The 16,648-nt window shown below is 38.3% G+C and overlaps 1 protein-coding gene across 1 annotated transcript in view; it reads left to right on the top strand.

Moving 5' to 3' along the window:
- The first annotated feature begins 1,080 nt into the window (after positions 1-1,080).
- SH3BGRL (SH3 domain binding glutamate rich protein like) overlaps positions 1,081-16,648 on the top strand; it is a 154,996-nt gene continuing 139,428 nt past the window's right edge. The window contains exon 1 of the mRNA XM_079765732.1: positions 1,081-1,309. Coding sequence (XP_079621858.1) covers positions 1,265-1,309 — 45 coding nt within the window. The 5' untranslated portion in view covers positions 1,081-1,264. The remainder of the gene's footprint in view (positions 1,310-16,648) is intronic.

The raw sequence follows: 16,648 nt of genomic DNA, 5'->3' as shown, positions 1-16,648 counted from the left end.
TTCACCTCTCAAGGTTGTTCTATGGATCACATAAATTGGAGAAGGGAAAAACCTGTGAACAGGGAAGAGTTAGGAAGCTACTACAATTATTGAATGGTGATAAAACCACTTGAATATAGAGGGAAACAAACTGAAAAGGAAAAGTAAAGAAGTAGGACACAGGTGACTGACTCCCTCTATCCATTCAATTTGCAAGTTCCTTAGTTCTGTTCATTTGACATAATTTGGAAATTGAAATTACAGTCTGAGGTATATGGTCCCTCTCTGGACATTTTTGTTTGCTCATTTCCCTAGAACTATAAATAGCCTTTTGCTCTCTCTTTCTGCTTACCATTTCAACATCTCCTACAACATAGGATCCAAACACCCTTTCCTCAGTCAGTTATTAAGCAAACAATACAAAACAAAACAAAAACTCATTTACTTTCTAACACCGTACTTTCAATTTTTTTTTTTGGTTTTCAACTTCTTCCTCCTTTCTTGAGTTTGCCAGTCAATCAGTCTTGCTGAGTATTCTCACAGAAGCAGGATCCCCTATCTTAACAAAAAGCAAAGCTCACAAAGAAACCCAATCCTGCCTTTTCTGGGCTTAGGGAAACCTGAAACTTTTTAAAACCTTATGTGGCATCGCTCAGTCCTTCAGTGCCCAATTCCTGCTGCTATCCAACATCAGAACAATCAGTACATAATTAATAGGAGCCTTAAAATGTACAAGGTTCTGAGAGCATGGGCTTTCTTACTAGTGTCTGGATTCAACATACAGCTTCCTCTTTCAAGGAATATGTGTCTTCTTATTTGCATACATTTATGAGCAGAAAGTTATATGCAGAACTTTCCGTCTTCACGGGAAAAGGTCCTTCATTCTAGTCTAATTTAATTAAAAGCTCTCTCTCTCTCTCTCTCTCTCTCTCTTTTTTTTTTTTTTTCTTCTGTTTCTTCTATTCCTCTTCTCGGGGAGGCAATCGTCAAAAACTAATGTTTCAACAGATCTCGCGGTGCTATTCGAGATTCCCTATTAAAAAAAAAAAAAAAGAATGATGCAAACAAGTCTGTGCCTTCCGGGATTTGGGGCAGGGACTGCAGAGCTCCCAGCGTAGTGAAAGCAGCCAAGGAAGGAGGCGGGGTTCTGGCGAGATCAACCTTCCCCATTCCCCCACCCTTCTCTTCCAACCTCTGCTTGGGCCCCTAGCTCAATTCCAGCCTTTGCTGCAGCTTCTCTCCAGCCATTTGCAGGACCCAAACAACCTCAACCACTGTTCCCAGGATGGTGATCCGCGTGTATATTGCATCTTCCTCAGGCTCTACGGCGGTAAGAAGGGTGGGGAGCCCACCTTTTTTGTTTTTCTACTCACCAGTCTTCTGCTGTGGAGAATCATTAAATTTCAGAAATTCTAGCAGCTTCTCTTTTGAAAGACACCCCCCCCCGCCTTCTTTCCTTTCTTCCCTTTGTTGCATCGATTTCATTTTTCATGGAATTTAGCTTTGTTTGCCTTGTGACACGACGTTAGGGCCTCATTTTTCCTTTGAAGGAAAAAGAAAGCTACCGAGTTTTAGTAGATGAGAGTTGGTGCTAGAGAGTCTTTAAGGTTAGGTGAAGAACTCAGGTAAAAATCATATACTGGTGAGTTTCAAAAGTGGGACATTTGACATACATGCTCTAGTTACTGAGGTACAGGGCAGAAGTGCACATCTGTAAAGGATGTAAAACATGCTGTAACTGATAATGACTGAGTGGAGGCTCACTGAGGTATTGTGTTTATTTTCAGAGAGTAATCAAAGAGTTATTTTGCTAGTATATAGGAGAGGGTGTTTAACTTAAGTCTAAAGATTGTTAGAACTAGGCAGAATGAGAAGGGAAGCTGGGAACAAGGAAACAAAGTTGTGGTTTAAAAAAAAATTAAAGATGAGGGATCTGTTTTCCCCCCTCCCATATTGTCTCTTATTTTGACTTTTGTTTTCTTTCAGAAGATTTTACTCCTAATAATTCCTAACTGCTTCAAATGCATTGAGAAATGGAAAGGGAACTAAGGAATAGCTTCTTATGCAGTGGAAGATTAAAGTTGCTCCTTCTTCAAATGATAGGACACCCGCCCTTCCCCCAATTCACATGCTCTTAATTTATAATAATTTTCAGCAGCTGTGAGTAGCAAAAGGATAAACAATTTTCAGTAGCTATGGGTAGCAAAAGGGTGAAAGCTTAGTGTATATCCATGATAAGTGAAAGTGTCTCTGTTTACAACTCAAGAGAAAAGCCAACAGAGCAGATGTGTGGGTTCAGATGCAGGATGTAGGAACCCCCTCCCTCTTCTGAGCTTCAGAGCAGCAGCTTTTCCATGTTTTAGGTTTTGGGGTTTTTTTTTGTTTATTTACCCCCTAAGAGATTTTGGAGTAGAACTGAAGGTTGTGTGAAATCACAAGAACCTTGATTGAACCTTTAACTTTGTCTTTTTGGCCACCATGTGTGGGTTGCTTAGACAGTTTTGAAATAGAATACTTAACCTTATATTTTTCCAGCAAAGTTAGGGTGAACAAAAGAAAATGTTTTATATTGCCTTTGAACCTTATGAGCTTCTTGCCTTATTATTTTCCATGTATATTAATTTTTATATTTCAAAGTAATATTTGAGTTGTTCAGAGTCTCAAGTACAATACAATGATTGTAAAATTTTAAAGACCAGCTTAATACCTTTAGTAAAACCTTTACTTAGATTGAACAGATCAAGAAATTAGTTTCACGTTGGGTGATAGGCAGTTTCAATATTTCTATTTATTCTTCCCTGGAAGAAGAGTTAAGAAGAAACTCCTTTTAGAATTTCTGTTCATGTAAGAGCAATTGTACCTCTCTCTTTGTTTAGATAAGTTTCTAAGAGCCTGAAAAATGACTGCTCTCTCCTCTTATGTCCATTTTTAGCCTCCATTGTTGAAGTCTATGCAAGTAAATATTTATGCTACTTGTATTTTATTTTCTTATGGATAATTAGAGATTTGTCTGTTGTTGCAGCAATACTTCTGATGCATCTGTTAGCAATGTTCTACTGCATATTGCCAAAATAAATCCTTGTTTTATTATAATCTTATAGTACTTTCAAATAATACTAAAACACTATAAATTGAGTGTACTTCAGGAAGAGATCCTTTATACAATAAACGGGCATGCTTCAGTTTACAATACTAAGGGTTTTCCTTAAAGACTGATGCAATGTTGTTTTAAGACACAATTTAGAAATTTTGCAGCAAACATCATAATGGGAACCCAACAATTGCACAAAAGCATTCCTATTAAGTGACTAAGTGTAGTTCTCTGAATAACATTTAAAATATAGCTATTGGTTTTGTATTAGTAATTTCTGACGGTTTTCTGACTCCTAATTGTTGTCATAAAAATAACCAATATTAAATGTTTTATCAGGCAGTGTAGGATCTATTAGAATTGCATGACATATTAACATTCTTTCTTTTTCTCAAGTTGCCCTTTACCTCAAAGACTACCTCATAGCCTGATTTTTAAAAAAAGTTTTCAAACTAATACTCAATTCTGTCCCAATATGGAAGAGTAAGACTTGCTTTTCAAGAGTTTAGAAATGAAAGCAAATATGTTGGTTCTTGCAATGCATTTCTTGATAGTAACTATAATAATGACTAGAGGCCCGGTGCACAAAATTCGTGCACGGAGGGGGGTTGTCCCTCAGCCCAGCCTGTACCCTCTCCAATCTGGGACCTCTCAAGGGATGTCCGACTGCCCGTTTAGGCCGATCCCAGGGCAGTCGGACATCCCTCTCACAATCCAGGACTGCTGGCTCCCAACTGCTTGCCTGCCTGCCTTCCTGATTGCCCCTAACCACTTCTGCCTGCCAGCCTGATCACCCCCTAACCACTCTGCTGCCAGCCTGTTTGCCCCCAACTTTCCTCCTCTGCCAGCCTGGTTACCCCTAACTGCCCTCTCCTGCAGGGTTGATCACCTCCAACTGCCCTCCCTTGCAGGCCGGGTGCCTCCCAACTGCCCTCTCCTGCTGGCCATCTTGTGGTGGCCATCTTGTGTCCACATGGGGGCAGGATCTTTGACCACATGGGGGCAGCAATATTGTGTGTTGCAATGATGATCAATCTGCATAGTACTCTTTTATTAGATAGGATAGAGGCCTGGTAACAAGGGTGGGGGCCAGCTGGTTTGCCCTGAAGGGTGTCCCTGATCAGGGTGGGGTTCCCTTGGGGCGTGGGGCGGCCTGAGCGAGGGGCCTGTGGTGGTTTGCAGGCGGGCCACGACCCCTGGCAATGCAAGCGGAAGCCCTGGTATCTGGAATTTATTTTCCTTCTACAATTGAAACTTTGTAGCCTGGAGCAGAGCCAAGCCTGGGGCTCCCTCCTAGGCCCGCAGCCATTTGTGTTGGGGTTATAATTGAAACTTTGTTGCCTTAAGCGGGTGGGCCCGGCCAGGGTGTGCTGAAAGCTTTGCTTCCCCTGTTGCCGGCGGCAACCCTGGCCTGCTCTCTCAAGCTCCATTCTGCCGCCATTTGTTTGAATTTATTTACCTTCTATAATTGAAACTTTGCAGCTTGAGTGGAGGCTTAAGCCTGCAACGGCTGGCAGAAAGCTTGGCTTCCTCTGTTACCTGGGAAACCTTGCTCTCTGTGGCTGTAGCCATCTTGGTTTGGGTTAATTTGCATACCCTCTCTGATTGGATGGTGGGCGTGGCTTGTGGGTGTGTCGGAGGTATGGTCAATTTGCATATTTGTCTATTATTAGATAGGATAGTAGAAACACTTAAGTGTGTCAGATACTATCTCATTTTTTTCTTGACAACTGTAGTCTTATGAATTAGATACTATGATTATCATATTTTTAAGATAAGGAAATACAGGTTCAGAGCGGTTAAATAGCTTTCCCAAGGCCACACAACTAGTAAGTCACAGAGCTTGAATCACATACAAGTTATTTGAATCCAAATATTGTATTTAAACAACAAGATATATACCTTCCAAGTGATGCTTGACAGCTAGGAGGAATGAGGAGATAAATGTCAACATGAGGTGAGAAGTATGGAAAGGAGTAAGTCTTGTAAGTGTAACAATTGCCTGGGCATATACATATAGGGGAATAGGAAAAAAGGGGGCTAGTGTGAAGGAGGGATAGTATATCTAAAGGTGAATGCCAATAAGTGGAATAAATGACCATTCAAGATCTGGGAGATTGTGAAGACATGCACATTTGGAACTGATTTTTTATAGGTCAAGGTATGAAATTCAGGTCTTAATACTATTCCATTTTATGGAAACCATTTAGAAGGAATGCAGCTCCCAAACTGTCAGTCTATAGGAAGTGATTTCTGCATGTTCAGAACTATTCATGCATATCTTAATCCACTATAACAGTAATATATAGTATGCTTTTCTTGAGATTGTAAAACCCTGTAAATTTACTTTTAATGGAAAAGAAATAGTAAGCACAGAGCTTATATAGCTTACTAAATTTCAATGGATTTTAACAAAAATCAACATTGGCCTATGGTCAGAATTACTAGAGTGATAATAGGTTGGTTTAAACTGGTTTAGAAATTTTCTTTCTATACTTCTTTCCCTTAGATCTATAATGATCTCCATTTTGTGGCCTCTATGCATTCTAAGTATGATTTATGTAGAAATTTTAAAGTTGTGGTAGATAGATGATTTCTGCGAGTTTGATTTATGGAATAACTTTTGTAAAATGATCCCTTTTATGACTGCTAAAGCATAAACTACTTGGTTGTCCATATAGCAAATGAAATATGCATACATTTTCTCTATGGCAGTATTCAGTGTACATGTTATAAAAAACAAGTGAGTAAAATGAACACTCATGATAGCCAGTGCATGAGTCACTAGTCACAGTGTTTTCTTCTTTTAGATAATAAAGATATAGAACAACAAGCCAGTTCTTCATCTATATAATTCTCAATTAATTGCATCTTAGGTGACAACTTTGTTGCCTCTCTGTATTTATAAATCAAACATTGATTTGATGTATGCAGTGGTCTTTGTATAGCTTCCAAGGTTTGATTGAATTCTCTTTAAAGCTATTTATAAACTACTTAAAGGAGCAAAATCAGAAACTGTTCATCAGATGACTGGACATGGATTTTGGATGTCTTTAACAGTGGAAACTGGGCAGTTTTTACATGGCAAATGTAGGAACTCAAGATCAGTGCCTTCAGCTGGGTGCTCTCTATTTGATGACTGACTTCCTAAATTTCACAGCAATGATGGAATATTTGGAATAATTTGATCCAACTTAAAACAGCTTGGAAAACACAGTTATCAATGATGATGATTCATAAGTATTTAAAAAGGTGCTTAAGCCCAGCCAGTGTTGCACAGTGGTTGAGCATCAACCCATGAATCAAGAGGTTCCTGGTTCAGTTCCTGGTCAGGGCACATACCCTGGTTGCAGGCTCCATCCCCAGTAGGGGGCATGTAGGAAGCAGCACATTCTCTCTCATCATTGATGTTTCTCTCTCTCTCTCTCCTTCTCCCTTTCTCTCTCTCTCTAAAATCAATAAAAACATATATTTAAAAGATACTTAAAAGTAAAATAGTTATAGGGAAGAATATATTATAGAATTTAGTAAAAGATTCATAATCTGGCACGAGAGAAGAATAAGAAGAATAAAATGCATTTATCTCTAGCTCAAAGACTAGTTACACTATTGAGGAAGCGTTTTGATCAATAAACCTTAAAGCCAGTCCTTCCCCTGGGTTAGTCTCAAAAACATAATAAAATAAATTGAAGCCCCACAGCAATCAGGTCAAATGTTCAAATTCTCTGTAGTTAATCTTTAAATTATTTTCTAAAATATATACTGTGCAATTAAACATATATCTTTTACAGGAATGTTTTCTGGCTTAAGTAAATTGTAAGTGGTGAATGTTATATTTCATTACTTACGGATAAAGATAAACAGATTGAGAATCTGTTGGTGACTATCTGACCATCTGTTTTCTTTCAAATCTCTTTTGCAGTCCACCAGGAGGCCTTTTAAACATGATACTTAATTACTTCTCAATCCAGACCAAGATTAAACAACTTTACATTAAGAGAGAAGGGAAAACTCATTTATGCTGACGGTTTTTAGTAATATGAGAGACAAAGCTAACTTTTTACATTTGGCCAGTAGTTAAGAATTCCAAGCAAAGGAATTATTTTCTAGCCCAGTCTCTCACATTTAGGTTTTATTAGTTGGTTCAAAGTGCTGTAGATTGCCAGAATTGAGGCAAAACTTAAAAATAGTTTTAAAATATAATGACAATTTCAAAGGTTGTATATTTAAAACTATTTAGTGTCAGTGCCGCTAGATTTTTTGTTTCATTACCCTTTCATTAACATGATTAATCAAGATTTGACTCTAGTGATAGTAAAGACTAATATTTATTTATGCATCATATATGTTAGGCATTGTGCCTTGTGCTTTACATACATTATCTCAATTAATTTTATCCTTGAAATAACATTGTGAGTTAAGTGCTGTTATTAGATCCAGGTCCTGTGATCAGAGGGGGTATCTCTAAGACCAAGAAACATAAGGTACATTGCTTAAGATCAAAGAGCTGCAAATGGCAGAACTGGCATAAGAACCCACTCCTAAATACTGTGTTGTTTACACATCCACTTAGTGTATAGGTATTGAGCAGAGATATATCAATAGTACATTAAAATCTTGTAATATGATTAGGAATCTGTAATTGCCATTTAAGATGGGATGATTTCTGAAAAGAAAGAAAAAGGCTGGAGGATGCCTACCTAACAACCAAACAAATATGTCTGTATCCATAATCTGCATGAGAGTTAGATCGGAGTGGGGGAGGTAGGGAGGTTGGTAACGCCATTCGCATGTACAGTTTGTTTATTTATTTTCCTCATGGGAGGATATGTTTTTATTGATTTTAGGGAGAGAGGAAAGGGGGAAAGATAAGAGAGAAAAACATCCATGTGAGAGAGAAACATTGATCAGTTGCCTTTTGTACGTGCCCTGACGGGATCAAACCTGCAATCTAGGTATGTGCCCTGACTGGAAATTCAACCTTTTGGTGTATGGGACAATGCTCCAAGCAACTGAGCCACCTAACCAAGGGCACATTTTAAAGTAACATTTGTGCTACATATTGAACTTTTATGTATTAATTTCTCTCCCTGAAAATTGTCTTTGTGTGGCTATAGACGAACATAATAAAAAGGTGGCTTAAAATATTTTATTGAAATTATTGGGGTGACACGGGTTAACAAAATCATGCAGGTTTTGGGTGCACAATTCTACAATACATCATCTGTTCATTGTATTGTGTGTCCAACACCCCAAGTCAAGTCTCTGTCCATCAACATTTATCCCCCCTCTACTCTCTTCCCCCTCCTCTGCGCCCCTATCCCTGCAATCACCACACTGTTGTCTTCGTCCATTACTTTTCTGTCTTTTTTTCTTTTATTGCTCAATCCCTCCACCCTTCCAGCCCCAGCTCCACCCCAGCTGTCAGCCTGCTCTCTGTCTATGAGTCTGTCTTCTATTTTACTTGTCAGTTCATTTTGTTTAGTAGATTCCACATGAGTGAAATCATATGGTACTTGTCTTTCTCTGACTGGCTTATTTCATTTAGCATAATGATCTCCAGGTTCATCCCTGCTATTGCAAAGGGTAAGATTTCCTTCTTTTTTACAGCCAAGTAGTATCCCACAGTGTAAATGTACCTCCACTTTTTTAAAAAATGTATCTCCACTCACCTATTTATGGACACTGGGCCTGCTTCCAAATCTTGGTTATTTTAAATAATGCTGCAATGAACATAGGAGCTATATGTACTTTCAAATTAGTGTTTCAGGTTTCTTTTGATAACTTACCAGAAGTGGGATTTCAGGTTCACATACTGAACTTTTTTTGATAATCCTCACCTGAGGATATTTTTCCTGTTGATTTTGAGAGAGAGTGGAAGGGAAGGAGAGAGGGAGGGAGGGAGGGAGGGAGAGAGAGAGAGAGAGAGAGAGAGAGAGAGAGAGAGAGAGAGAGATGTGAGAGAGACACATGAATTGGTTGCTTCCGCATGCTTCCTGACTGGAGCTAGGGATCAAACTTGCAACCCAGGTACATGCCTTTGAGCAGCAATTGAACCTGAAATCCTTTGGTGCATGAGCTGACACTCTAACCACTGAATGACACTGGCCAGGGCAAGGCAGTTCTATTTAAAATTTTTAAAAATTTATCTTTACTGTTGAAAGTATTACAGATGTCCCATTTGTTTATTTTTCCCATTGACCAATGCAAGCTTGCACCCCCACCTCCCAAGCCTTCACCACACTATTGTCTGTGTCCATGGGCTATGCATATATGCATATAAGTTCCCCTGTTAATTACTCCCCACCAACCCCCAACCTCCGCCTTCCCTTTGAAATTCACCAGTCTGTTCCATGCTTCTATGTCTCTGGATCTATTTTGTTCATCAGTTTATTTTGTTCATTAGATTCCACATATGAGTGAGATCATGTAATACTTATCTGTCTCTGACTGGCTTATTTTGCTTAGCATAAAACTATCCAGTTCCACCTGGGTCCGGGTGAGGCCGCGCCCCTGGGTCCGGATGAGGCTAGGTCCCGGGCCCGGGTGAGGCCGCAAGCCCCCGGGCCCGGGTGAGGCTGTGCGCCCCTGGGTCCGGGGGAGGCCGCGCGCCCCTGGGTCAGGGTGAGGCTGGAGCCCGGGTCCGGGTGAGGCCGCGCGCCCCTGGGTCCGGGTGAGGCTGGATCCCGGGACTGGGTGAGGCCACGCGCACCTGGGTCCAGGTGAGGCCACGCACCCCTGGGTCTGGGTGAGGCCACGCGCCCCGGGGCCCGGGTGATGCTGGGTCCCAGGTCCGGGTGAGGCTGCGCGCCCCTGAGTCCGGGTGAAGCTGTGCCCCTGGGTCCAGGCGAGACCAAACCAGAGGGAGTCGGACCTGCATTACCACCATTTGTCCACCATCCAGAGCTGAAAAGTCAGTGCCGACATGTACACATAAGGAACTGGTGGACATTGAAATTGGGTCTCAAAAGAACTGTTGGTCCAGAAAGAAACTCACTACAGACTGATTCATTTGCCTGTCAGCATAGCTATTATTGCTCGTCTCACATTCGGTTCTTATAAGTATATTTCTAGTAACACATGATCTCACTCATCTAGGGGAAATGATGAACAACATAGACTGATGAACTAGAACAGACCCAGAAACAAGGAGGCATCGATTGGACTGTCGGGCCTCAGAGGGAGGGTAGGGGAGGGTGGGGATAGGGGGGAGAGATCAACCAAAGGACTTGTGTGCATGCATACGAGCCTAACCAATGGTTAAGGACAACAGGGGGGTGGGGGCATCCGTGGGGAGGGGTGTGGGATGGGAATTGGGGAATGAGGACAAATATGTGACACCTTAATCAATAAAGAAAATAAAAAAAATAGTAAAAAAACAAAACAAAACAAAAAAACTATCCAGGTCCATCCATACTATTGAAAATGGGAAAACTTCCTTCCTTTTTACAGCCATATAGTATTCCATTTTGAAAAGATGTACAACAGACTTTTTATCCACTCATCTGCTGATGGGCATGTGGGCTGCTTCCAAATCTTAGCTATTGTAAATTTAACTACTATGAACACAGGAGTGCATATATTCTTTCTGATTGGTATTTTGGAATTCTTAAGATATATTCTTAGAAATGGGATCATTGGGTCAAATGGGAGTTTCATTTTTAATCTTTTGAAGAAATGCCATACTGTTTTCCACAGTGGCTGTACCAGTCTACATTCCCACCAGCAGTGTACTAGTGTTCTATTTTTCTACACATCCTCACCAACACTTGTGGTTTGTTGATGATAGCCATTCTGACAGGTGTGAGGTGATACCTCATTGTCATTTTAACTTGCATCTCTCAGATAATTAGTGACTTTGAGCATTTTTTCATATGTCTCTTGGCCTTCTGTATGTCCACTTTGGAGAAGTGTCTATTTAGGTCCTTTGCCCATTTTAAATTGGATTGTTTGTCTTCCTTTTGTTAGGTTGTATGAGTTCCTTATATGGTTTGAAAGTTAACCTCTTATCAGATGTATCATTGACAAATATCTTCACTTGTGCAGCTGGCTCTCTTTTAATTTTGTTGATGGTTTCTTTTGCTATGCAGAAGATTTTTATTTTGATGTAGTCCCAGTTGTTATTTTCTCCTAAATTTCCTTTGCCCTAGGAGATGTATTGGTAAACATATTGCTATGGGAGAGGTTGAGAGAGGTGTGAGATTTTCCTGCCTATGGTTTCTTATTCTATTTTTATAGTTTCACGACTTACATTTAAGTCTTTTATCCATTTTGAGTTTATTCTCCTGTATGGTGTAAGTTGGTGGTCTAGCTAGTTTCATTTTTTTGCATCCACCTGCCCAATTTTCTCAACACCATTTAATGAAGAGACTGGCTTGTATGTTCTTACTTCCTTTATCAAATACTAATTGAGCATAATGGCTTGGATCTGTTTCTGGGGTCTCTGTTCTGTTCCATTGATCTATATGTCTGTTTTGTGCTAGTACTAGGCTGTTTTGAGTACAGTGGCTTTGCAGTATAACTTGGCATCTGGTATTCTGATTCATCCAACTTTGTTCTTCTTTCTCAAGGTTGCTGCAGCTATTTGGGGTCTTTTTGGGTTCCATATAAATTTTTGGAGTGTTTGTTCTAAATCTGTGAAATACGGCATTGGTGTTTTAATAAGGATTGCATTGAATCTATAGATTGCTTTGGGTAGTATGGACATTTTAATAATGTTGATTCTACCAGTCCATGAACACGGTATATTCTTCCACTTGTTTATATCTTTCGCTATCACTTTTTTCAATGTCCTGTAGTTTTACGAGTATAGGTCTTTTACCTCCTTGGTTAAGTTTATTCCTAAGTATCTTAATTTTTGTTGCAATGATAAATGGGATTTTTTTTTTGTTTGTTTGTTTCTCTTTCTGAGAGTTCATTATTTGTATATACAAATGCCATAGATTTCTGGGTATTAATTTTTTATCCTGCTACGTTGCTAAATTCATTTATTAAACCTAGTAGTTTTTTTTTTTTTTGTGGAGTCTTTAGGGTTTTCTATGTATAATATCATGTCATCTGCAAATAATGAGGATTTTACTTCCTCCTTTCCAATTTGGATGCCTTTCATGTTTTCTTCTTGTCTCATCACTGTGGCTGGGACTTCCAATACTATGTTGAATAAGACTAATGAAAGTGGGCATTCCTGTCTTGTTCCTGTTCTTAAGGGAAATGGTTTTAGTTTTTACCCTTTGAGTATGATGTTGGCTGTAGGTTTGTCATATATGGCCTTTATCATGTTGAGGTATACACCCTTTATTCCCATTTTGCTGAGAGTTTTTATTAAAAAAATGGCGTTAGAGTTTGTTGAATGATTTTCTGTATCAATTGATATGATTATGTGATTTTTGTCTTCCAATTTGTTTATGTGATGTATCACATTTATTGATTTGGCATTACTATACCAACCTTGCATCCCTGGAGAAAATCCCACTTGGTCATTGTGTATGATCTTTCTAATGTATTGCTGGATCCAACTTGCTAATATTTTATTGAGGATTTTAGCATCTATGTTCATCAAGAACATTGGGCTGTAATTCTCTTTCTTTGTGGTGTATTTATCTGGTTTTGGAATTAGGATAATACTGGTCTCAAAAAAAGAGCTTGGAAGTATTCTTTCCTCTTTTGAATACTTTGAGGAGGATAGGTGTTAGTTCTTCTTTGAATGTTTGGTGAAACTCCCCTGTGAAGCCATCCAGAGCAGGGCTTTTGTTTGCTGGGAGTTTATTTGTTTTTATTTTTATTACTGCTTCAGTATCATCAGTAGTTATCAGCCTATTCACCTTTTCCAATTCTTCCTGATTCAGTTTTAGAAGATTTTATTTTTCTAAGAATATGTCTATTTTGTCCATGTTGTCCAGTTTGTTGGATTTTTTTATGATCCTTTGTATTTCTGTGGTGTCAGTTATTACTTCACCTCTTTAATTTCTGATTTTGTTTATTTGGGTCCTCTCTATTTGTTTCTTGATGAGTCTGGCTAAAGATTCATCAGTCTTATTTATCTTTTCAAAGAAGCAGCTCTTGGTTTTATTGACCTTTTTATTTTTTTCTGTATATTATTTATTTCTGTTCTGATTATTTCCTTCCTTCTACTTACTCTGTGCTTTTCTTGTTCTATTTCTAATTCTTTAAGTTGTAGAGTTAGCTAACTTATTAGTTTTTCTTTTTCTTTCTTTCTTTTTCTTAGGTGGGCCTGTAAAGCTATAAACTTCCTACTCTGGACTGCTTTCACTGTTTCTCATAGATTTTGGATTGTTTTGTTTTAATTTTCTTTTTTTTTTACCAGGATGTTTTTTATTTCTTCTTTGATTTATTTGGTAACCCATTCATTGTTTAATAGCATGATGTTTAGCCTTTTTGTGTTTGTTTTTGAGTGTTTTTATTATAGTTGATTATAATTTCATGGCATTGTGATCCAAGAAGATGCTTGATATGATTTCAGTCTTGAACTTGAAGAGAAGTATTTGATGTGCTAACATGTGGTCTATCTTTGAAAATATCTCACGTGCACTTGAGAAGAATGTATATTCTATAGCTTTGGGATAAAATGTTCTAAAACTGTCAATTAATTCCATCTGAGCTAGTGTGTCATTTAGGTTTGCAGTTTCCATGTTGATTTTTTTATCTAGAAGATATATCCAATGATGGTGTTTAAATCCCCTTCTATGACTGTATTGCTGTTGATCTCTCCCTTAAAATTCTCCATAAGTTATTTTACATATTTGGGTGCTTCTCTATTGGGTTATATGCTTTCCAGAGTTATATCCTTACCGAGGTATATCCTCTTGCTTACCAGAGTATGCTTATCAGAGTTATATATGCTTACCAGAGTTATATGCTCTTGTTGTATGGATCCCTTTAGTATTATGAAGTAGCCTTTATTATTTCTTATTTTAGCTTTCACTTCTAAATCTATTTTGTCAGATATGAGTATTGTCACCCCAGCTTTTTTTAAATTTCCATTTGCCTGGGAAATATTTTCTATCCATTCATTTTCATTCTGTGTGAGACCTTTGTTCTATGGTGGGTCTCCGGTAGAAATCATATATATGGGTCATGTTTCCTTATCTATTCAGTTACCATGTGTCTTTTGATTGGAGCATTTAAGCAATTTACATTTAAGGTTATTATTTATAGGTACTTATTTGTTTCCTTTCTTATTCTTTATACCCACGTTCCCTTTCTCTCTATTTCTTCTTACAACAGTCCCTTTAGCATTTCTTGCAGTGCTGATTTGGTGGTAATAAACTCTTAGCCTTTTTTTTGTCTGTGAAGTTCTTTAATTCACCTTCAATTTTGAGTTATATCATTGCTGGATAGAGTAGTCTTGGATTCAGTCCCTTGGCTTTCATAACTTTGTATAGTTCATGCCACTCCTTTTTGGCCTGAAGTGTTTCTGTTGAGAAATCAGGTGACAGTCTAATGGGAGCTCCCTTGTAGGTAACTTTCTGTATCTCTCTTGCTTCCTTTAAGATTCTTTCTTTGTCCCTAATGTTTGCCATTTTAATTATTATGTGCTTTGGTTTGGGTCTTTTGGAGTTCATCTTGATAGGGATTCTGTGTTTCCTGAACTTGTGTGACTTTTTCCTTCACCAGGTTAGGGAATTTTTCTGCCATTATTTGTTCAAACAGGTTCTCTATTCCTTTCTCATATTCTTCTCCTTCTGGTACCTCTATGATGCAAATGTTATGTTTTATGTTATCTCAAAGCTTCCTTAGCCTCTCCTGCTTTTTAATTTTTTTTTCATTTGCTGCTCTGAATGGGTTTGTTTGTTTTTTCTACGTTGTCTTTTAGTTTATTGATTTGGTCCTCAGCTTCTAGTTTACTGTTGAATCCTTCCAGCATGTTCTTTATTTCAGGTATGTCATTACGCATTTTCAATTCATTCTTACTTATTTTTCAACCTATCTTTTCATGTTGGTGTAATTCTCATTAAGTCCCTTATAATACTCATTAAGTTATTTGCAGTTCTCACTGAGTTTTTTGAGTAACCTTATTACAGTTATTGTGAATTCTTTATTTGACAAATTGCTTGCCTCCATTTGATTTAGTTCCTTTCCTGGTGATTCTTCCTTTTCTGTCATTTGGGTTTTATTTCTTTGTCTGTCCCTTTGATTTCTTTTCTGTGTATTAGATCAAACTGCTATGCCTCCCAGACTTTGTGGGTTGGTCTTATGTAATAGGTGTTTTATAGGACCCAGTGGTGCATTCTCTTACATATCCTGAAATTGATGCTCTAGGAAAGCCTCTTGTTTGTGTTATTCAGGTTCTCCTCTTGTAGTCGGGTCTTGAATGTTATTGTCCCTTTCGTGGATGGAGTGTCCTCTCAGGCTGGCTGACTATATGACTCATCTCTGACCATGTCATGCGAGCAGTTGTGGAAGTGCTGATGGAACAGAACAAAATAAATCACAAAAAAACAAGAAACAAAAGGAACAAAACAAAAACACACACAAGACCCCTACAGAACCAATAGAAGCAACCATCAGAGAAGATAGAATTAGGAAAGAGAAAATAAAGTAAAAATGATAGAAAATAAATAAATAAGTAAATATGAGAAAACAAAACAAACCAACCAAAAAAGCACACACACAAAAAATAAGGGGTGGGGGGTGGGGGGAGTAGGTCCAGAACTGATAAAGAAAAAAAAAGAATAAAAGATTAAGGGAATAGAGGAAGGAAAATTTTTTTAAATAAAGGAGGAATGAAAGAAAAGAAAAGAAAAGATTTGAAAATGAGGAGAAAGCACATAGAGCTAAAATAAGAAAAGGATAAAATATGAGAAAGCAGGAGAAAAATAAAATAAAAAATGATTAGTTAAAAAAGGAAAACATTGAATAGGAAAAGGTACAAGGAAAATTAGATATATGAACAAAACAATAGAGACTAGAATAATAACAAATAAAAAAAACACCAGATAGCCCAAACTGGTTTGGCTCAGTGTATAGGTGTCAGCCTGCAGACTGAAGGGTCCCAGGTTCTATTCAGGTCAAGGGCATGTACCTGTACCTAGTAGGCGGTGTGCAGGAGGCAGCTCATCGATGTTTCTAACACTCTATCCCTCTCCTTTACTCTCTGTAAAAAAAAAAAAAAAATCAATAAAATATATTAAAAAAAACACACACAAAACAAAAAAAAAACCCAGATAGATAAAGAAGATAAATTTAAAAAGGAAACAAAATAAAGGAAAGAGGAACAAATAAAAAAGAGAAGAAAAGAAAAGAGAGAAAAAAAGTGAAATAACTTTTGGTTTAGCAGACTTCAATGCCTCATGAGAGCTCCATTGGGATCCTGCTCTTCTGATGACTGAGGCTGACTATTCTGTCTGCCAATTCTGGGCTTCTTGTGAGGTACTTAGCTGCTCACCACTGTCAGAAATTGTCCTTTTGCTTTCAGCAACCAGCTTGAAGCTCCAAGTGATGCAGTGTTTGTGTCTGTCTCCCTAAGACTTGTCTACAAGTAGGAGGGGCCACTCTGCCCTCTAAAGTAGGTTAGTTTTATGGGGCTCAGGTCTGGTCAGCAAACTTCCCCTGATTCCT

Source organism: Cnephaeus nilssonii, assembly GCF_951640355.1.
Source record: "Cnephaeus nilssonii genome assembly, chromosome: X".
Classification (NCBI taxonomy): Eukaryota; Metazoa; Chordata; class Mammalia; order Chiroptera; family Vespertilionidae; genus Cnephaeus; species Cnephaeus nilssonii.
This window is presented reverse-complemented; position numbering and strand designations above follow the sequence as displayed.